Source organism: Podarcis raffonei, chromosome 1 (assembly GCF_027172205.1).
Source record: "Podarcis raffonei isolate rPodRaf1 chromosome 1, rPodRaf1.pri, whole genome shotgun sequence".
Taxonomy (NCBI): Eukaryota; Metazoa; Chordata; class Lepidosauria; order Squamata; family Lacertidae; genus Podarcis; species Podarcis raffonei.
Window position 1 is genome coordinate 57,108,395 of NC_070602.1, and position 21,996 is coordinate 57,130,390.

General features: G+C 44.0%; 1 protein-coding gene across 1 annotated transcript in view; it reads left to right on the forward strand.

Annotated features, from left to right (window-relative positions):
- Positions 1-7,215: 7,215 nt before the first annotated feature.
- The window catches only part of LOC128413739 (catalase-like), a 29,525-nt gene continuing 14,744 nt past the window's right edge, over positions 7,216-21,996 (forward strand). Inside the window, exon 1 of the mRNA XM_053388142.1 lies at positions 7,216-7,423. Within this exon, the coding sequence (XP_053244117.1) occupies positions 7,358-7,423 (66 nt within the window). The 5' untranslated portion in view covers positions 7,216-7,357. The remainder of the gene's footprint in view (positions 7,424-21,996) is intronic.

Here is a 21,996-nt window from a genome sequence, read left to right on the forward strand (position 1 = left end):
TTATAAATCATTTCCCAGAAGGCCTTAATCCTTGGGCACGTCCACCAAAGGTGATAGAAAGTACCTTCAGTTTCATTACATTTCCAGCATTTGTTATTGGGCAAATGATAAATTTTTACAAGCTTGACTGGGGTCATGTACCACCTATAAATCATTTTCATAATATTCTCTCTTAAGGCATTACATGCCGTGAACTTTATACCGGTGGTCCATAACTGTTCCCAGTCAGCAAACATAATGTCATGACCAATGTCCTGCGCCCATTTAATCATAGCTGATTTAACCGTTTCATCCTGTGTATTCCATTTCAACAGCAAGTTGTACATTCTTGACAAATTCTTAGTATTGGGTTCTAACAATTCTGTTTCTAACTTTGACTTTTCCACCTGGAAGCCGATTTTCCTGTCCAGTTTAAAAACTTCATTTATCTGATAATAATGAAGCCAATCTCTTACTTTAGACTTCAGTTTCTCATAACTCTGTAATTTCACATTTCCACCTTCTTGTTCTATAATTTCCCAATATTTTGGCCATTTAGATTCCATATTAAGTTTTTTAACTTCCTTAGCCTCCATTGGTGACAACCACCTAGGGGTTTTATTTTCCAACAGATCTTTATAACGAATCCAAACATTATATAATGCTTTCCTAACAATATGGTTTTTGAAACCTTTATGAATTTTTACCTTGTCATACCATATATATGCATGCCAACCAAACCTATTATTGAACCCTTCTAAATCCAAAATGTCTGTGTTCTCAAGAAGTAGCCAGTCTTTCAGCCAGCAAAAAGCTGCTGCTTCATAGTACAGTTTTAAGTCCGGCAGGGCAAACCCCCCTCTTTCTTTTGCATCAGTTAATATCTTAAATTTTATTCTGGGCTTTTTGCCCTGCCAGACAAATCTCGATATATCTTTCTGCCACTTCTTGAAACAGTCCATTCTGTCCACAATCTGCAATGTTTGAAACAAAAACAGCATTCTTGGCAAAACATTCATCTTAATAACAGCAATTCGGCCTAACAAGGAAAGTCTCAAATTCAACCATATTCATAAATTTGTTTTAATATAGATTTCAAACATTATATGTGCCTTTACTGCATCCACATAGGATTGATATTGGAAAGTGTTTTCCAACTGTAAGAAAAACTGACCCATGGAATAAGTTGCATCATAAATGTTATTCAACTTCCCCCTGGTAAGTTCTGTCTAAAATAGTTCATGCCTAGAACATCTTGCAAGTGTGCATTTTGATTTTGAACTAGACAGCCCTAAAGGTATGGTCCAATTATCCAATCAAATGTCGCATGGACAGGATCCAAATAAATGTGTCATTAGTTTTGTATAGTCAAGGTAGTGTCTTTCCCTCCCAACAGCAGCCCAAGGCAAAACACTTCAAAACTACTTAATAGCGTGGATGCCAACCAAATATAATAAAGATCAGGGGCTGGATAAGACCACTGGGGTTCCCATGTAAGCTGATAAAAATACAATAATCAACCAAATACAGGGAGTATCAAAAGATAATATGGCTTTAGGAAGAGCAATTATGTGGGTGGGGTAGGGTGGGGTGGGGTAGGAGAAAAATAATCTCACAGTGCAGTGTCTCTAAAGTAGCTACTAATATTTTCCTAAAGAAGCAAAACTGGCAGAACCTATTTATTATAATGAATTGAGGAAAAAACTGTTTTTTAATCAATGTCAGAATGACAATATACATAGATTTATGAAAATATTACAGATGAGAGGGAGTTGTATTATTGTTGGCTAAGTGCAAAGGGGTCCAATGCCAAAGGAAAATAATTTTTAGGGATGCCTCAGAGGTTAATTTTGTTGATGAACCAGTCACCTTAATGATTATCTGTTTTCTTTTTAATTGTGCTTTATGATTTAATTTTGTGCATCGTCCTGATACTTTATTATCATAGAATTGGAAGGGATCCTGAGGGTCATCTAGTCCAACACCCTGCAATGTAGGAATCTCAACCAAAACACCTATGACAGATAATCCTCAACAGAGGCAACCTTGCTCAGCTGCCTTTCAGCAGTAGGCTAGGCTTTTTAACCCATAGACAGAAACATGGGTTGGGGTGGGTGGTTGAGAGCTGGAAAAAACAAAATATATTTTTTTCAAAAGGAAAGGAAATAATAATAGAACTCTGTTTTAGCCCCCATGGTATTTCCTAGTTGCTAATAATTGTTAGTTCCTTCCCTCGAGTTATTTTGCCCCTCCGGATTAAGGATGATAAATTGGCAAATCACGGGTTAGGTCTTGTTTGCAAAGTAGCTTTCTCTCTTCCCAAACGTATGCTCAACAAGGTATGATAACGTTGACTTTCACTAAATTTGCAACCCTAATCCCACTTAACTACTATGTCATAAAATAGTACATTGTTTAGTGTGGGTTTGGTAATGAAGTCAAATGAGTAATAATAAAAGCTTACTGTCAAAGTTACTGTCAATGTTAAGATGAAGCAGATGCAGATTTATGCCAGCTGCCCCTTCTGAGATGCAGCAGCTACTACCACCCAATGAGAAGACCTAGATGGGGTGTTTGCACCTACTTGTGTGGGTCAAACCACTTGCTCTGTGCCACAGTGCTGCATGCATACCAATAAGCAGCAGCAACTGCAGCTGTCTTTCCCACTTGCCACCTTGGGTTGATGCGGTGGAGACAATCGGACCTGATGAACCCTCCACTCAAAAAAAAATTCTGTCCAGAGAAATTGGGCAACTGTATGCAGAGGTGGCACCTACTTTGACAAGCATTTGTTCTTATATGCAGAAGGGCTATAGCTTGGTGATTGAACATTTGATAGCATGCAAAAAGGTCTCAGCTTCAATACTCAGCAGTTCCTTGCAAGACTGGAAATATCACCTGCCAACACCTTGCAGAGTTGCTGTCAATCAATGTAAACAATACACAGGCAGATGGATCAATGGCCTCACCTCTGTATAAGTCAGCTTCCTGTGTTCCTATGCTCACATGAACATTATCATGTTTTACCTTTTCTCGTAGAGAAAGATAATAAACAATGGAAACCAACATACAAGCTTGAAAAGTCACCACTGAGGTATCCATACTGTTGTATGCCACCCCAATCTCTGAGTGGGGTGAGATTCCAGGGGTGCCAGCTGTTTACCCAAGTTTCGGTGTCCTCGGAATGAGGGACAGCAGAGACTGTGGTGTCTTTATTACCGGTATATGTGGTTTGTTTAAACATATATACAACCTGAGCCTATGATGGAGGACATGGGTGGCGTTGTGGGTTAAACCACAGAGCTTAGGACTTGCCGATCAGGTCAGCGGTTCGAATCCCTGCAACGGGGTGAGCTCCCGTTGCTCGGTCCCTGCTCCTGCCAACCTAGCAGTTCGAAAGCACGTCAAAGTGTAAGTAGATAAATAGGTACTGCTCTGCTGGGAAGGTAAAGGGTGTTTCTATGCACTGCTCTGGTTCACCAGAAGTGGCTTAGTCGTGCTGGCCACATGACCCGGAAGCTGTACGCTGGCTCCCTCGGCCAATAAAGCGAGATGAGCGCCACAACCCCAGAGTTGGCCACAACTGGACCTAATGGTCAGGGGTCCCTTTACCTTTTTAAGGTTTTGTTTCTCCAACAACAACAGTCTTGGATTCAAACCGAAATCAAACTTGGCTCTTCCCCAATGCTTCTGCCTGCCACCTGCTTCGAGCCAAACTATCACACACAACTCTAGTTTTTGCCCTTCTAACTAACAGCTAGTTGAGGGAGTATAGGGACCACCCATTTGTTTTCTAGAACAGAGCTACTTTCTTTGTTACCTTAATGACTCATTACCAAGAAGCAGACCCGGTTATTCCAACAATTGAATTCTTAATTTATTTATTTTTACGATTTTCAGTTATATACATTTCAATAGTTTTACAGTTATTTTAACATTTCAAAACTCAACTTCCTTCCTCTTTCTGCGGTTCCTTAAATTTATTTTTATCATCTCCTGCATATTCTAAATTAACTTAAGTGCATTAACTTAACGGCATATTCTAAATCAACTTAACTTAACTTATTATTAATCTACTTTAATTATATACTCTTATGAAACTGCAGGTTATTACAATGATCCTGCCAATGTCCTTATCTGTTTACAATTTGTTTGTAAATATTCAATAAACCATTTCCATTCTTTTATAAAAAGTTTGTTATCTTGATTTCTTATTTTTCCAGTAAGTTTTGCCATTTCTGCATAGTCCATAAGTTTTTGTATCCATTCTTCTTTCATCAGGACTTCTTCTTCTTTCCATTTTTGGGCAAAAAAACATTCTTGCCGCTGTAGTCGCATACATGAATCAATTTATATACTGTTTAGGTAGTTCTATCCCTATAATTCCCCAAAGGAAAGCTTCTGGGGTTTTTTTAAACAAATGTTATTTTAAACATCTTTTTCAATTCAATATATATCATTTCCCAGTAAACTTTAAGCTTACTACAAGGCTACCACATATGATAGAAAGTGTTTTCTTTCTCTTTGCATTTCCAACACTTATTCGATTTTGATTTATACATTTTTGCCAATTTACCCGGTGTTAGATACCATTTATATAACATTTTTAGGTAGATTTCTCTTAAACCATAGCACACTGTAAATTTTATATCTGTATTCCACAATTGTTCCCACGCTTCCATATCTATATTATAACCAGTACAGTGGTACCTCGCAAGACGAATGCCTCGCAAGACGGAAAACTCGCAAGAAGAAAGAGTTTTCCGTTTTTCGAGGTGCTTCGCCAGACGAATTTCCCTATGGGCTTGCTTCGCAAGAAGAAAGCCCATAGGGAAATCTCCGGGGACCTCTTTTAAAATGCTGGCGGTCGGGAGCAAAGACTTTCGCCCACCGCCGGCCTTCAGAAGAGGTCCTGGACCTCTTCTGAAGGCCGGCGGGGGGCAAAAGTCTTTGCTCCCGACTGCCTGCCTTCCCGGGATAGCGGAGAAGCGCAGCGCGTTTCTCCGCTATCCCGGACGGCTTTTGAAGGCAGGCGGGGGGGAGCAAAGACTTTCGCCCACCGCCGGCCTTCAGAAGAGGTCCTGGACCTCTTCTGAAGGCCGGCGGGGGGCAAAAGTCTTTGCTCCCCCCCCGCCTGCCTTCCCGGGACAGCGGAGACTTCTCCGCTGTCCCAGGCGATCTTAAAATGCTGGCGGGTGGCAGCGAAGCCTTTGCTGCCGACCCCCAGCATTTTAAAAGCCCCCGGGACAGTGGAGGCTTCGCTGCCGCCTGCCAGCATTTTAAAATCGCCCCGGGACAGCGGAGAAGTCTCCGCTGTCCCGGGGGCTTTTAAAATGCTGGCGGTCGGCAGCAAAGCCCTCATGTCCCCGGAGCTTGCGGGGCGGGAGGTGGGGAGAAGGGCTTTTCTTCCCACCGCCAGCCTTCAGAACAGCCTTCTGAAGGCTGGCGGTGGGAAGAAAAGCCCTTGTCCCCCCCCCCCAGCCTTCACAAGAGGTCGGGGGACAGACTGTCCCTGGACCTGGTCTGAAGGCGGTTTCCATAGGAACGCATTGATTGATTTTCAATGCATTCCTATGGGAAACCGTGCTTCGCAAGACAAAAAACTTGCAAGAAGAAAAAACTCGCGGAACGAATTAATTTCGTCTTGCGAGGTACCACTGTATCTATTGCCCAATATATCATTGAAGATTTTACTTGCTCATCCTTTGTTTCCCATTCCAGTAATATCTTATACATTTTAGATAGCACTTTAACATTACATTCCAACAGATCTCTCTCTAATTGTGATATTTGTTCCCCAAACCCTCGTATCCTATCTTTCTTAAATACTACATTCAAATGATGATATTGTATCCATGTTGTTAACTTTCCTGAAAAATCCTTAAATTCTTTTAATTTAAACTCTCCACCCTCTTATTTTAATAGATTTCTATAAGTTGTCCAACCTTCTATCATATTCCTCCTCTTTACTGCTATGGCTTCCAATGATGAGAGTCAAAGTGGTGTTTTTGTCCCAAATAAATTTTTGTATTTATCCCATACTCTATACAATTTTTTCCTAATTATGTGATTTGTAAATCTGTTGTGTACTTTCACCTTTTCATAGCACAAATAGGTGTGCCAACCAAAAATATTATCATGACCTTCTAAATCTAAGATATGTGGATTCTCCAGTGTCATCCATTCTTTCAACCAACAAAGACAAGATGCTTCATAATATCATATCATATCTGGCAAGAAGAATCCTCCTCTGTATTTTGCATCTATCAATATTTTATATTTTATTCTTGGTTTTTCTCCTTTGCCAGATATATTTAGAAATATCTTTTTGCCAAACATTGAAACAATGTATTGAAAAACAATTATCTGTCATCTGAAGAGGAAAAAAAGGCATTGGGTAGCTTCCCTTCTTTTGTATCACTTTTTCTTATAGTCCTGTCCAATTCCTGGTTTCTCTTCAGTTAGCATAACTCTTTCGCCTTTTACCAACAATTGAATTCCTGCAGGATCCAGCAGTTAGAAGGAACTCAGACATACAGCCTAACACACATCACAAACTTGCAACACTGCTATAAAGGTAAGTACATTTTCATCGCAACATTTCATTTATTTATTCATTAAAAATATTTATACACCACCATATAGATCTTTATCACAGCAGTTTACAACAATATAAATACATAAAACAAAACAAAAAAAACAATATAATAAGAAGTTAAAAAGCAAAAAGAAATTAAAACAAAATATTGATAGACTGTGTGTGCGTGTTTGTGTACCAATCAGGAAGTCTATGTTACTTTTTTTCTGGTTAGCTTTAATTTTTACGAGAATTAAAGCTAAGGCTGCAATTCCAGACACGTCTGTTCCCTATTCCGTTTCACCGACCACACTGGAGGTTGGGAAGAGATTCCTCTCGGCAGCAGCTGAAGAGTTCTTGACTATGATTAGATATTTAGCTCTCTGCACATAGCGATTGCCCATTGATGAAAACATGTGTTGCAAGAAGGACCGATGTTATGCAAAGGGAGATAATGATCACTATACTTAATTGGTGTTCAGAGCAAAGAAAGAAAAGCTCCACTTAGCTGAGCAAGTAAGTCCAAATAGAAAAGGTGTGAATTTTACTACTTACCAATAGCCGTTGGGGAAGGAGCGCCGCGAAAGGAGCTCTGGCCAATCAGGAACGAGAAGGGGCGGGACTTGGCGCTGCTTACCTTTCCTTGCTCTCGCATCCTGCGCCTCCTCAGCGCCGGGCAAGAGGACTAGGTGAGCGCGGAGTGCGCTGCGCGCGAAGCGGGAGTCGCTCCGCAGAAGTCATTCGCCTCCTTCCAAAGAAGCTCGTCGCTGCCAAAAGTCATCCTCGCGGCCCTCTCGAGAAATGGCCGAGAGCCGGGACCCTGCTAGTGAGCAGCTGAAGCGCTGGCAAGAACTGCGGGGCTCGCAGGTACCGAAGAAAGCCCCCCCCCCTAAAAACCCATTGGCACGTTCCACGCAGCGCGCGCGCTAAGTATTTGGTCTGCATTCAGTGGACTTAAGTAGCAGCCTTAGGACGCAGTTAGGCGGGCGCGACCACCACCTGAGAGGCGGCGGGGGTGGGGTTGGATGGGGACGGTTGGTAAGGACCATAGGAGTGGTGCTTCCCTAGACTTAGAGTGGAGAGTTACAATCCACTGTCAATCTCGGGTGCTGTTAACGGGAAAGAAGGAACCAAGTGTCCAGTGCTCTTTGGGGTGGGCGGGCCCAAGTGCCCACGAGGGCCAGGTGAGCCCGTTGGGGCGACCTAATAGCTGTAGAAGGGAACAGGGCTTCAGTGTCCTTAATAACTAGGCAGCAGAGTGAGCATAGTCTTTTGGGAAGATAAGCTGCAAATAGGTTGTTTAAACGTGGGCGAACTTCAATCAAAAATGTTCAAAGCCAGGGATTTCTGTTGGCATCAACTTTAGGCTGCAATCTTGGAAGCCCCATTGAAAAAGATGGAATGTGCTTCTGAGTAGATATGTTCAGTATTATCCCCCCACCCCTTAAATTTATCACCCACTTTTCCTCTGTCATGAATGCAAAGCAAGATACTTACCGTGTTTTTCGCTCTATAACACGCACACGACCATAACACGCACATAGTTTTTAGAGGAGGAAAATCCGTAGGCATGCCACCTGTAGGCATTTCCTCCATAACACGCACAGACATTTCCCCTTACTTTCTAGGAGGAAAAAAGTGAGTGTTATGGTGCAAAAAATACGGTAGTTCACGGCTGTCCTGAGTGGTCAGCCATCCAGTCACTAACTTCACACAGACCTGCTTAACTTCAGCTAAGGGACTTCGTGACCCTTTGGACCAAACCCTGGGGCTGTTTGATGCTCTAAGCTGGCTCATTGGTGCCAGGGGGGATTTTGGTAATATGGTGACCTGAGCGAGGACAAGATTTGGTGCTCCCCCCCCAAAAAAAAAGTTCTAATTTTCACAATAAGTACTTTGATACAATTGGTTCTAATGATTGAATACCACTTTCTGAGTTGCGCCTTGTGATGTGCTGTGCCAAGACCTGCTTAATCTTGTTTTTAAGTTGTATTCATTCAATTTGTTTTTATTATTGCTTGTTAGCCGCCCTGAGCCAGGCCTTGGTTGGGGAGGGTGGGGTATAAATAAAAATTATTATTATTATTATTATTATTATTGAAGTGCCTCGCCTCTGTGCCTTGTGCCATCAACCGCACCACCCTAAATCTGGCGCTGTTGCTGCACATCAGCACATGCAAATGTTAAATGTTGGGGTTGTGTGTTTCAGACTATTCTTGTTGCCTATTTTTAAGGTGATGTAACGAAGCCAAACGGCATTTAAAGATGGGCTTACCTTTGTGTGAGTGATGCTACCTGTGTTCTAAATTGAAATGTATGTTGCATATGATTCTTAAAAAGGCACCTATTCTCTAGTGGTAGCCTTTGAAGAATTTCTTCCTAGTTTGTGGGAAGGCTCGTATCTGACCTGTTGTGACACTATTTGAATTCTACTTCAGCAACTTATTTCATTTTGCAGGGGAAAGTCTCTCAGAAATGGACCCTGGAAATGGCTGTGCATACCCTTGTTGTTTACTGATACAGTTCCATACATTGGCATTGTAACTGAAAGATTAGCCAGTTTATTTGCTATAAGAGAGAAGCTTCAATGTATTATTCTTTAGTTTGTTGATAATCCTAACAAAATACATGAAAACAGACCACAAAATAATACCAAGTACATTAGCTATCAGATTCTAGTGCCCAAGTGAATCTTTATGCCTTGGTAAATGTAGCAAATTTTAATACAGTTTGAATGATTCTACTGAAATAATTTTAACCACTACGGTAGCGGAAATACAGTAAAGAATGTGCTATATTTCTGTTTGCACTCACTTGTATAACAGCAGAACCTCTGTGATAGATACATTTTTATCATATACCTCCTAGACTTTAATGCAATCAAAGTGTAGGAAGTATATGATTAAAGCATAGTTATGCAGAAGTACTGATTTTATGCAAGTTAAGATTATCCCACTGCCTGAGGAGGGGGTGAAAATATTTAGTTTACTACTATGAACTAAGGAATATTTAATATGTCAGTTTACAGATTTAATAGAGCATAGAGTAATTTAATAGAGCATTTATTTAAGGAATTTATATCCAACCTTTCAAAAAGTTCCCATGATAGCTTACAAAATTTTCTAATTACAATACCAGAATTTTAAAATATGGATAATTTCATGACTTAATTATACTTGTTGACCAGAGGAGTGTATAAGCATATGAGAAAATGTGTCTTCCCGGAAGAATCCACTTCTCAGTTACACCTGTCAATTACAGAAGTCCATACCTTGCTCTTTGAGAAACGTTGGCATATAGGACCAGGGCTTTTAAATTTTACTTGTAAAAGGGAGACAAAGGCAGGGATTCTTATTTTCTGAAAAGCTTTTGATCAGCATGTGCTGGTTTATTGATTTTATCATTTTTAATTGAATATTCCCCACTTTTACTTCTCTAATAAAAATGGAATTTAAATCAGATGGTAGTTATTTTAAGACTACATGTGATAAGAGTTTTATAAAGACTGCATAATGCTGAAGTCTAAAAAGATTGAATCCACGTCTGCAGACTCTTAGTCACCATGAGTGAATGTAAATACATATTCCTTAAGCTATTTGGGGTATGAGGAGCAGCTTTATGTCAACCATCATCTACTGCTATTTGTATTTCACATCTGACTTACTGTATAATATGCTATGCAAGTATACATGGGTGTTCAAAATTAAGTTCCATCAAGTTCAGTGGGACTTACTTGCAGATAAGCTTGTGCAGGCTGCAATCCTACATACCTCTATCTGGGAGTTAGTCCTACTGAAGTGGAAGTTCTGAGTAGCCAAGCAAAGACATTCACTGTTAATTTTAAAATTCCAGAGATTTTGGAATATACATTTTGGAATATATTTACAGACTGAATATATGTTGTACTATTTCCAAAATTGGGGTGGTTGTATGAAGGCATGTGCATGTGGTTTTTACATCATTTTTTAAAAAAAATATAATTTTAAAAACAATTACCTTAAGTTTTTTTTTAAAAAATCATCAAAATGAAACATGTACGTACAGTATTTTACAAGCAAATGTGTTTAAGTCTTGACATCCAAATCTTTTAAAACTAAATTCATGACTGTCAAAGGGATTGGATTAAAGCATACCCCAATTAAAGTAAATTAAAGCTTTGATTGAATTATGGGAGAAATTACTTTTGAAGTCAAGTATTTTCATTATGTCACTATTTTGTATTTTTGTGACAATTTGTGAATATTTGTTACCACTGACCTCCTAACATGAACACTTACTTTCTTCTAATGAAAGAGACTAATGATTGTTTCTGGAAAAGACTCTCCTCCTGCAAGAGAGGGGAGTGGTTGTGGTTGGGAGCCGGACTCCGCCTCAAGCAGGGGGCATTAGCCCCCTGCCTGCCACTCACCTGGCTGGCGCCCACGCCCACGGGCAGGCACCCAACCAGGTGCCTGCGAGGGGGCGTGCATAGCAGCCTAAATTGCTGCGGCGCCAGCCTTCCGGCCTCACTCTTTGTTGTCCCGTCGCGAGTCACCCACCCTCCACTCCCTTAGAGCTCAGGGTCTCAGTTTTCTTTTGGCCTTGCTATGGACCTTAGGTTGGTCACCCTGGTTGTCCCGGGGGCCTGGTAGGAATTTTTCCATTTGGCATTAGGCTTTTTGGTTTTTTCGCCTACCTCGTAGCAATCGTCACAACTTTCGTGGTATTGGTGGGTAGGTTAGGCATTGGAATAATGTGTTGTGGTGTGTCAAAGGGCTAGGTGTTGGCATCGCCTGCGCCTTCAATTTTTGGGTATTCCGTTAAAGGAATCCGGCGGTCGTGTATTCTGTCCGATGCCTGCGTGGCGGGAGGCCATGGCACGACCCTCGGTGACATCAGGGGAGAGCTTATAGTTGGATTAGCATCAACAGGCTCCACCTACTGGTGAATAAACCCCCCTGTTTTAGACTCACCCCTCTCTGAGGGGGTGGAGTCAGCTGATGTAATCCAATGCCTAAGCCAATACCTTTTCACTTGCTGTAATCAATAAAGTTGTGGCCTTTTCTTGCCCATTAACCTTATATCACATGTCCTTGTGTTTTCATTCCACTATGCGGGGATTGGGTCCTCGAACCACAAGTCTGAGCACTTTGGACAAGCTCTTAAGAGCTTTCTAGGCTTATCCAAAAGGCTTGCACTAGCTCAACAGCTTTTTGACTTTGCATTGAACAAATGACTTCATATTCTTTGGGCTCATTGAACTAGTTTCATGGCCCTTTTGTTTACTTGAAGACTGCTAGCCAATTTTGATTGGTATCTTTGCATGTTTATGGAATGAACAAGCAGATTAAAATTATGTAGTGCAAAGGGTGTATATGCCACACAAAAATTTTTGGAACATGCTCCTTAGTTGTAAAGCTGGGTTCTCTTTGTTGTAGTAAGGAAATAATATATGCATTCAAATGGAGAGCTTGATTTAAATTAGTTAGCTATATCTTGTATTTAAATCACTAAATTGAATCACACTTATTTAAATTGGCCCACTCTGGTCTGAATACTTCTTTACAAGGTGACTGCAAACTCATATTGTTTGGAAAAGCATAGAATTTTGTTGAGATTCATTGCAATGCAAATGAGAAAACAGACTACAGCTACACCATTGCTGAAGTGATAAAATCGGAGCCTGAAGTTTGGAGGTGGAATGGTTCCTCTCTGTCACCATGTTCTTAATAGCACCTGTGAAAGTACAGGTAACATAAATTGTTATGGATAGACAAAGGATTGGGTGGAGAGAGATGAAAGATGCGGTTCATTTGTGTGCCATCCTAAAGGCATTTTGCAACCCTCTGTACTGTATTGAACACCATCACATCGATTCATACACAGAGAGAGACAGGATATCATTTAACACTGTGTAAGCAGAATTCCCCTTTTCCTCTACAACCCTCTGCTGCATAATCTGCTCTGAGGGTCCCCCAACCCTCTGGAGCAAATGTGGAGGTTCATGGAGGGCCACAGAGTGAGGAAAGGGAAATCCTGTTGCACAAATGGAAATCTGGTCCACTTTTAGATGAGACCAGAGATATAACCCATATTATTAACCTTCTGTCATAGTATTGCTGTTAATAGATATAGCAGGGCATGCTATAAGAAGAACCTGCCAGATCAGATCAGTGGCCCATCTTGTTCAGTATCCTGTTGCGTGGCGAGGCCCTGGACCCCTAGCTCCTCCGAAATAAATACACCAACACAAGTATATTGGGTTAATGGGATAAATAAGTGTTAAGTTGTGGGTGAACATATCAGACGACACAGCGATTCTTCAAACAGCTCTTCTTTATTCAGATGCCAGAACTGAACTGAAGGGCTCAGTCAGCCTGCTTATATAGAGCTCCAGAACAACGTAACTGTTGCAACTTTCTAAAACTATCCAATCACTGAACGTCACTTTTGATCCTTCATTTGCATAACTATCTACAGTATCCCCCTGCTGGCCCAGGGTGAGAACTTCAGTACATAACATAAGGCCATAACTTTATTGGTTACAGATGTGAGCGATTTGGCTTGGGCAATTGGGTGAAGCAAGACTACCGTATTTTTCGCACCATAGGACGCACTTTTTCCCTCCTAAAAAGCAAGGGAAAATGTGTGTGCGTCCTATGGAGCGAATGCAGGCTTTCGCTGAAGCCTGGAAAGTGAGAGGGGTGGGTGCGCACCGACCCCTCTCGCTCTCCAGGCTTCAGGAAGCTATCCGCTAGCCGTGGGAGACCCAGCTCTCCCACGGCTAGCGGAGCGCTGCATTAATCCCGAAGCTTGGGGCGTGCGGAGCTCAGCGCGCCCCAAGCTTCTGGGTGCCGGCAAGGTCTCCGCTAGCCGTCTAGACCTTGCCGGCACCCAGAAGCTTGGGGCGCGCTGAGCTCCGCACGCCCCAAGCTTCGGGATTAGCGCTCCGCTAGCTGTGTCTAGGCTGCGGATAGCAGCCTGCTTCCCGGAGCGTCGGGCGCCCTGAAAGCAGAGCGCCCGGCGCTTCGGGAACACATCCGCAGCCTAGGCAACCCTGCGGGAGGTCCCGCAGGGATGTCTAGGCTGCGGATAGCAGCCTGCTTCCCGGAGCGTCGGGCGCCCTGAAAGCAGAGCGCCCGGCGCTTCGGGAACACATCCGCAGCCTAGGCAACCCTGCGGGAGGTCCCGCAGGGATGTCTAGGCTGCGGATAGCAGCCTGCTTCCCGGAGCGTCGGGCGCCCTGAAAGCAGAGCGCCCGGCGCTTCGGGAACTCATCCGCAGCCTAGGCAACCCTGCGGGAGATCCCGCAGGGATGTCTAGGCTGCGGATAGCAGCCTGCTTCCCGGAGCGTCGGGCGCCCTGAAAGCAGAGCGCCCGGCGCTTCGGGAACTCATCCACAGCCTAGGCAACCCTGCGGGAGGTCCCGCAGGGATGTCTAGGCTGCGGATAGCAGCCTGCTTCCCGGAGCGTCGGGCGCCCTGAAAGCAGAGCGCCCGGCGCTTCGGGAACACATCCGCAGGGTGGGGAGCCCTGCAGGAGTTCCCTGCAAGGCTCCCCAAGCTGCGGATAGCAGCCTGCCGCCCGGCGGGTGGGGCGCCCTGAATCAGAGCGCCCCTCGCGCCGGGCAGACATCCGCAGGGTGGGGAGCCCTGCAGGAGTTCCCTGCAAGGCTCCCCAAGCTGCGGATAGCAGCCTGCCGCCCGGCGGGCAGGGCGCCCTGAATCAGAGCGCCCCTCGCGCCGGGCAGACATCCGCAGGGTGGGGAGCCCTGCAGGAGTTCCCCGCAAGGCTCTCCAAGCTGCGGATAGCAGCCTGCCGCCCGGCGGGTGGGGCGCCCTGAATCAGAGCGCCCCTCGCGCCGGGCAGACATCCGCAGGGTGGGGAGCCCTGCAGGAGTTCCCCGCAAGGCTCTCCAAGCTGCGGATAGCAGCCTGCCGCCCGGCGGGTGGGGCGCCCTGAATCAGAGCGCCCCTCGCGCCGGGCAGACATCCGCAGGGTGGGGAGCCCTGCAGGAGTTCCCTGCAAGGCTCCCCAAGCTGCGGATAGCAGCCTGCCGCCCGGCGGGTGGGGCGCCCTGAAGCAGAGCGCCCCTCGCCCCAGGCAGACATCAGCCAGCCCCACAAGCTCGGGGGACAGCAGGGAGGCGCAGCGCCACTATCCCGCTGTTCCTCGACCTGGTTCGGTTTCCCTGACCTGCTTTTGGGGGGGGGGAAATAAAGGGAAATTTTTTTTCCTTTATTTCCCCCCAAAAAAACTAGGTGCGCCCTATGGTCCGGTGCGTCCAATCGTGCGAAAAATACAGTATATCTTGACTCCTGCCTGACTGCAGGAAGTCTCTTAAGGGTCAACCACCAGAAGGGGGAGCCCTATGGTGTACATCCATTGAGCATCCCCAGGGTCACCGTTGGGGTTGTGGCATGGCCCTAGCCCAACCCCAAACTTCAGACAGGAACCACACCCCTGGATCCCTTTAACAGGATACCCTTAATGTGGAGGGGCAGGTGGAGAAACAACCTCTTCTCCCATAATAAGGCTTATCCAATGCCTAGCCTTACAAAGTTGTGATGATTGCTACTAGGTAGGCAAAAACCAAATGGCTAGTGCCAATTATGCCAAGTGGAAAAAGTCCTACCCAGCCCCGACAACCAGGCAACGACGTAAGTCATAGCAAGGCCGTAGTCAATCCATGCAAGGAAACAGGGTGGGTAGGCTGGGAGATCCCACGAGTGGAGGAAAACAAGGAGGCTGCTTCCCTGGCCACACCGCAATTTAAACAGGCATAGCCAAACCCATTGGTTGGCTGGGGGCGTGACACGGCCGGGGATACTGATGACGTAGGCGGCGTTCCTCTGCCCACTCCAAGATTGCTGCGAGGACCCGGATTCCCACCCACAAAGCAGCCAGCTCACAATGCATCCTTTGCAATAAAAGAAACCTATCCATGAAATAAGTTAAAATATGGTAAAAAGAACCTCAAAATGCCAAACAGCTAAAGTTCGTGTTGCTATAACCATGCCTGGCTATCCACTGTTTCCTGAAACTATTAGCAAGTTTAAATCTGCGGAGCTCTTTGCTTGCCTTGCATATCTCAGACATTTTTATTAGATTATGTTGGAAAGTCTAAATAATTTTTTCAACTCCAGCACATGGAAAACATGTTTATATACATTTTGAGATGCATTTCATCCTTCTGAAGACCTGTTTCCCCAAATAAATTGTGGGAAATTGATGCATTTCAAGAGGTGTGAAGATGCAAAGCATAGCTGTCATTTGACTCAGTGATAATTATTTTCATTTTCAAAGTGTGTTTTGCAAGTTATAAGCTTCTCTACCAACTTTGCCACAGCTAATTTAGAACTCATATATGAACTGATTACGAGTCTCTGTACAACAAGCAATATTGCCTTTCTAAATCTTGTGACATGTTTAAGTGGTTTTGTTTTAAATATCCAACACCCAGGGGCTTAATATGGTTTATTACAAAACTCCTTTGAAATGACAGTGGTCATAATGATATGGGGATGATAAATTCACATAAACTGTCCTTTTAATCTCAGGCAAATAGTCTTCATTGCCAGGAACTCTTCAACAACTGCTTACAGTAACTTCCCTGTTTAGGGAAGCTTTTAATATTTGAGAAATTATTGTATTTTAATATTTTGCTGGAAGCAGTGGCGTAGCGTGGGTTGTCAGCACCCGGGGCAAGGCAAGTAATTTGCACCCCCTAACCCATGGATTTGCGCACCCTAACCCCCAGATGTTGCGCCCAGTGCGGCCGGCCCCCCCTGCACCCCCCATGCTACGCCACTGGCTGGAAGCCACCCAAAGTGGCTGGGGAAACCCAGTCATGGATGAGGTATAAACAATAAATAATAATAATAATTGAGGAATGTCACTGTACCATTAAGAGTATCTCTAATGACCATTCTGTTCCTGTTGAGTCCTTTATTTCCATGCTGGTGGGAATGCATGTCAACTTTCAGGGTTGATTTCCTACCGTTTTTTGGTTTTTTGCATGCATATTAGTATTTTTCGGTGGCCATCTTGCAAGGTAACTCCTTGCAGATTCATCTTCCCCCCCTTTGCTTTGTTTCCCCCATTCCTTTTTGTCTTAGCTTTGCTTTGTTTATTTTAAAACATTTTTGTACTGCTTCTAGTGGGATAAATCAGCCTCATATAATCAACACGCCTAATTCTAATTAATGCACAAAGAGGTTAAGACCATAAAGTAAGCTAACCTGCCACATCACTCCCCCTCACTTTGGGACGAAGGGTTACCAAACCCTTTGATCTCTCACTTCCACCACATGATCCCTGCTAGTAAGGAAGTCTAAGCTGGATGCTCCAAGCTTAGACCACATGACTTAAGCAAGCAATCTTTATACAAAGCGTGTTCTCCTTCATGGAGAGCACGTGTTGCGGTGGGGGCCGCCAGGACACTCCAAAGTTGGGGGCGGGCTAATTGATCATTGGCCACTGATGCGATTGGGGCTTCCCCTGTTGTTGGGATGAAGTTAATGTTGCCATTTGTTGATTGACAGCCAGAAATGCTAAAACTCCTTGCACGAGGCTAGGGCTTCCTCTTTTCGCCCATGCATCAGATTGCCCATCCCTCCCTCCGTAGAATAGGGTTGTTCGCTTTGACCTTGCTATGCCTGTCATGGGGTCACCTGCTTTGGGGCAAGGGCCCAGTAGGATTTTTGTGCATCTGGCTGATTGGCTGGGGCCATTTGGTTTTTGCCTACTGCGTAGCAAATTGTCACAACTTGTAAGGTTGCGGTTAGGCATTGGTTTATGGTTTGGTTGGTTGAGGGGCAGTGGTTGAGTGCCTGCCCTTGTTAGGTTGAGTGCCTGCCCCTCTAATGCTGCTGCTGCAAGGGATTCCGTTAAAGGAATTGGGGCCTAACTATTGCTTGTCCACTCTGTCAAGGGGGCTCGGGCCATAGCAATGAGCTCCTGGTTGCATTTGGGGGGAGGGCAGGTTCCCTGCTCCGTCGCTACCCCCAAGTGTATTCCCCTATTCTGACTTTCGCATCATGCGGAATGTCAGTCTGTCCCCCATGGTGGGGGCAGATAGTCGCAACCAATGCCTAAGCAACCACTCACAAATTTGTATTTTAATAAAGTTGTGGCCAAAATTATGCCAAAAATCTTAAACAAAAAATTCTGTGTGATGTGTGAGTTATTGAGGTGGCCCTGGGGACCTTGACACGCAAATAGCTTAGAAGCTCTCACCATTTTGGAACCTAAGTTATACTTCCTGTCTTTCTTTGCTGCTGTATGGGAAAGCATATGAATCTGAGTAGTTTATAACTCACCATTTTTAACTTACCAAACATGTGGTTTCTTTCTATACTATGGGAAGTGGGAAACTTTGGAAGCAACTTAGAAGGGGATATTTTAAAAGTCTAACAACCTATATTTCCACCCTTTGCTTTGCTGCATGTTTTGTGATTTTAAATCTCTGCTGGGGTTCTCTCACCAAATAGCACTTGCCCCAAACCTAGATCTAGGCATCCAGGGAATTCTCCTTTTATTTTACTGTATCTGGTTCCCCCACCCTCAGCCAAATTAAACCAACTCTGTATTAATTTCTGTATCAATTTCAAAAGTGAGTCACAAATGAAAAAAGCAAGAAAGAAACTTCCATGGCACAAACTTTTCCAGGCACCTTGTCTGCATCTTCATGTCTTTTGCTATTACAGACTGTCTTCCCTCCACCTCCTCCACTTGGAAACCATAGTAAGTGACACAAAGAAATCTGCTAAAGGAATCCACAATTCTTTGGTGGCGGTGGTTGTCATTGTTGGCATCCAACTGTCTCAGGAGAAAATGGAGGAGTGCACCTTTGGGGGTAAAGTCAAACCATTGGTGAGTTTCTTGGTCATGTACACAGAATGGAAGGAGACAGGCTCGCTGAGGATCTCTACGAGAAGCTGGCTTCAGGCACTAGGCATGCTGGCAGACCAACTCTGTGTTATGAAGATGTCTGCAAATGTGACATGATGACTGGCAACAATAACCCCGCTGTGTGGTCTAAACCACTGAGTCTCTTGGGCTTGCTGATCAGAAGGTCGGTGGTTCAAATCCCTGCAACAGGGTGGGCTCCCGTTTGCTCGGTCCCAGCTTCTGCCAACCTAGCAGTTCGAAAGCACGTCAAAGTGCAAGTAGATAAATAGGTACCACTCCAGCGGGAAGGTAAACAGCGTTTCCATGCACTGCTCTGCTGTTGGTGTTCCATTGCGCCAGAAGTGGCTTAGTCATGCTGGCCACATGACCTGGAAAAACTGTCTGTGGAGCAGACAAATGCCAGCTCCCTAGGCCTGTAAAGCGAGATGAGCGCCGCAACCCCAGAGTCGTCTGTGACTGGACTTAACTGTCAGGGGTCCTTTACCTTTTTTATGGGAATCCCTTGCAAATGATCACAGTGCCTGGAGACAGTCAGGTTGGGTATCCACAGCAGTGACCAGAGGAGGAATGACTTCTGAGAACTGCGCAGAGAGAAGAAACACCACAATACACCTGTAGCAGAAAAACTGGATGCCTTCATTTGCCCCATCTGCAATAAAATATGTCTCTCCCGTACTGTCAAAAAGCGAGTTACCAGATGGTGCAGAACAGGGACCAGGTCACATCTACTGTGTACCTAAGTAGCTGCTTGTGTCTCTTGGCTACTAGAATCTGGATGATCTGCAAATATTTTCATGACAGTAGAATAATAGTCCGGATTGTTAGCTTTTTTTAAAGGAACAGAACCCCCAATTTCTGATTGCAGCTCATGCAGCAAATGTATTTGTGTGCATAAATATAAACTGCTCTCTGTCTGAAATTTGAGCCATGTTCTTGCAAAGATTTAATTTAACACTAACAAATAATATGTCTGTTACTTAAGTGCAAAAGGGTTATCTACGCTTAATCGTAAGTGGGTTGTCCATAGAACATTACTAATGTATTTACCTTTTCAAAGTTTCCTGATCTGCTTCTGTCTACAATATATATGATGCACACTTCACTCCTAGGAAGAAATGTACAGCACAGTTCTATGCCATTCATACAGGATTTCATTGAACATGATCCATATATCTCTTTGATTAAAGCAATATATGTGGGGTTTTCTCAAAACATGTATACTGTGAAAGAGATCAGAATGAGAAATCCATACTTCCCAATGACCCTCAGTGAGCTTCCTGACTGACTGGCAATTTGAAACCAAGTCCAGCCCTCCAGGCACTTTTAAGATATGCTGCATAAAACTCCACAGAAGCACAGAATGCTGCTTGCCTTGTTTTATGTGACTTCAGCCTTAGCCCCGTTTTAAGTAAGAAATACATGATTTCACACTTGTCACTCAAGACAGTTTGACCAAAATATGTTGCTCCATCATTCCGTTTGGAAATTGACTGACACTCCTGTCAGCTGTAGCCTGTCCATAGTAACTGCTTTGTCCAAGTTTCTGTGAAGATGGCACTGCCTGTCATTTTTTAGGGAATATATGTAAATTGTGCACAAAGCTAGCTGAGATACAAGACGGTGTAAATGACTGGTTAGTGTAATTGCTTTAAAAAGGTAAGCAAACTTTTTATTTGTGGGGTGGTTATGGAAAGCAGCAAACATTGCAAAAAACCAAGTCTGTTCTACGTCTGTGGTTCTTGTTGACCAGACAGAACTAGGCAGAGTTTCTGTGAATGTTCAGGTAGGAGAGGAAGTGTGGGGAGCAGGTCCCTAGACTTGGGCTGGGCATCATCTTCATTGCCTCCTACCTAACCCCATATAAGATTAGCACTCTGGGGAGTTTCACTGTGAAGCATCTCATAGTGACAGGCGTTGTCTTGCGCTGGGAAAAGGAGACACCTGAGCCGAGTTTGGATTCTTTTTTCTTCTCTGGGAAAGTGTCTCACAGCAACAAGTACATATGATGGAGCTCATAGAGCCAAATTAGATTATAGTAGCTGTTTCAGGGGAGCGGTAAGTATCTGAATCGCAGCAAGTAGGAGAGGAAGTTTCGTGCCAGTAGCAAATTTCCTTCCAATGCAAATGGAATTGTCTAGACCCCGCAACCACCCCCTCATTGAAGAATAAAACACACAAGGACACAGATATTAGGTTGATGTTACTGGGCAAATTTTGGCCACAACTTTATTGGTTACAGAATGTGAATGGTAATTGGCTTAGACATTGAATGGACCCGACTATATCTGACTCCTGCCCGCTGCGCAGGCAGTCCGCTAAGAGTAAACCACCAGAAGGGGGAGCCCCATCGATGCAGACCAATTCGAGCTCCCTGGGGTTTCCGACAGGGTCATGTCATGGCCCTAGCCCAACCCCCAGCTTTGGACAAGATCCACACCCCCACATTCCTTTAATGGAACACCCTTAAACTTGGAGGGGCAGGTGATGGCCACACCTTCCCTCTCCCAACATAAGGTCAAACAATGCCTAACCGCCACGAGAGCCTAAAGGCTCGCCACCAAATAACCCTCACACCTGTAACCAATGCCTCGCGCCCTCTGCAATATCAGCTAACCAGATATCATTCCCCCAATCGGAAAGGTGTATGCCATCATCACAAAATAGGGCCATCTTGCTGTAAACTATGGTGGGGTGCTCTCTTAACTTTCCCTTGTGATAGAAAAGAAAATATTCGTTAAAAGTTTCTTCGTGTTTTACAGTCACCCCATACCAAGGACAGTGCGTGCTATTATGTTTGGCTGTCTTCCCCCACTGCCCCACCTCCATTCTCATCTTCAAATATCTAGCAATAAAACAAGAATTCTTTCTTTTCCTCTTTATTACTTTTGTAAATTAACATGTGCAGTTATTATATAGAACAGAAGGTTTATTGGCAGAGAGACTTAAATCTGTTGAGTTCATTTGTTGTCCGTGATCAAGAATCTAGGTGTAGTCCTTAATGCATGATTAAAGCAGACATAGAAGATGCAATATCCTTTTAAATCATCTGTAAAGGAGCGAAGGCACCTTTTATCCTCTGAATGGGTGGTGCCAGGGTGATATAACTCCCCTGTGTAGTTATTCCAGAAGACTCACGTGCTCAAGCGGGTGGAGCTGTATGTGCTGTAGGAGACACTTAAAAATTAATGCAAGATTACTTTTGCTAATTTAATCTGCAGAGGTTGATATTAGACATCTGAATTTCAGGATTGTGTTATGGCTTGTTATCTTCCTTGTGTCTGGCTTCCAGTTATGTTGACTACCATTCAAAAGCTCTGTTGGTCTCTCTGCTAGCTATGAATAACCTGCAACTATGAATGTTACTGTTGGCATAACCTGCAGTTTTCTACAGTGAAATTTGGCCTGCATCCATATTTCCATTAGTTAGTTTTAGCGCAGTAGATAGTTGTTTATTAAACAAATTGAATATTGGTTTGTATGTAGCTGAAGCTTGGTTGGCTGAGCTGTGCCCCCAAAGCAACTCACAGCAAATATTCAAAGCACCGAAA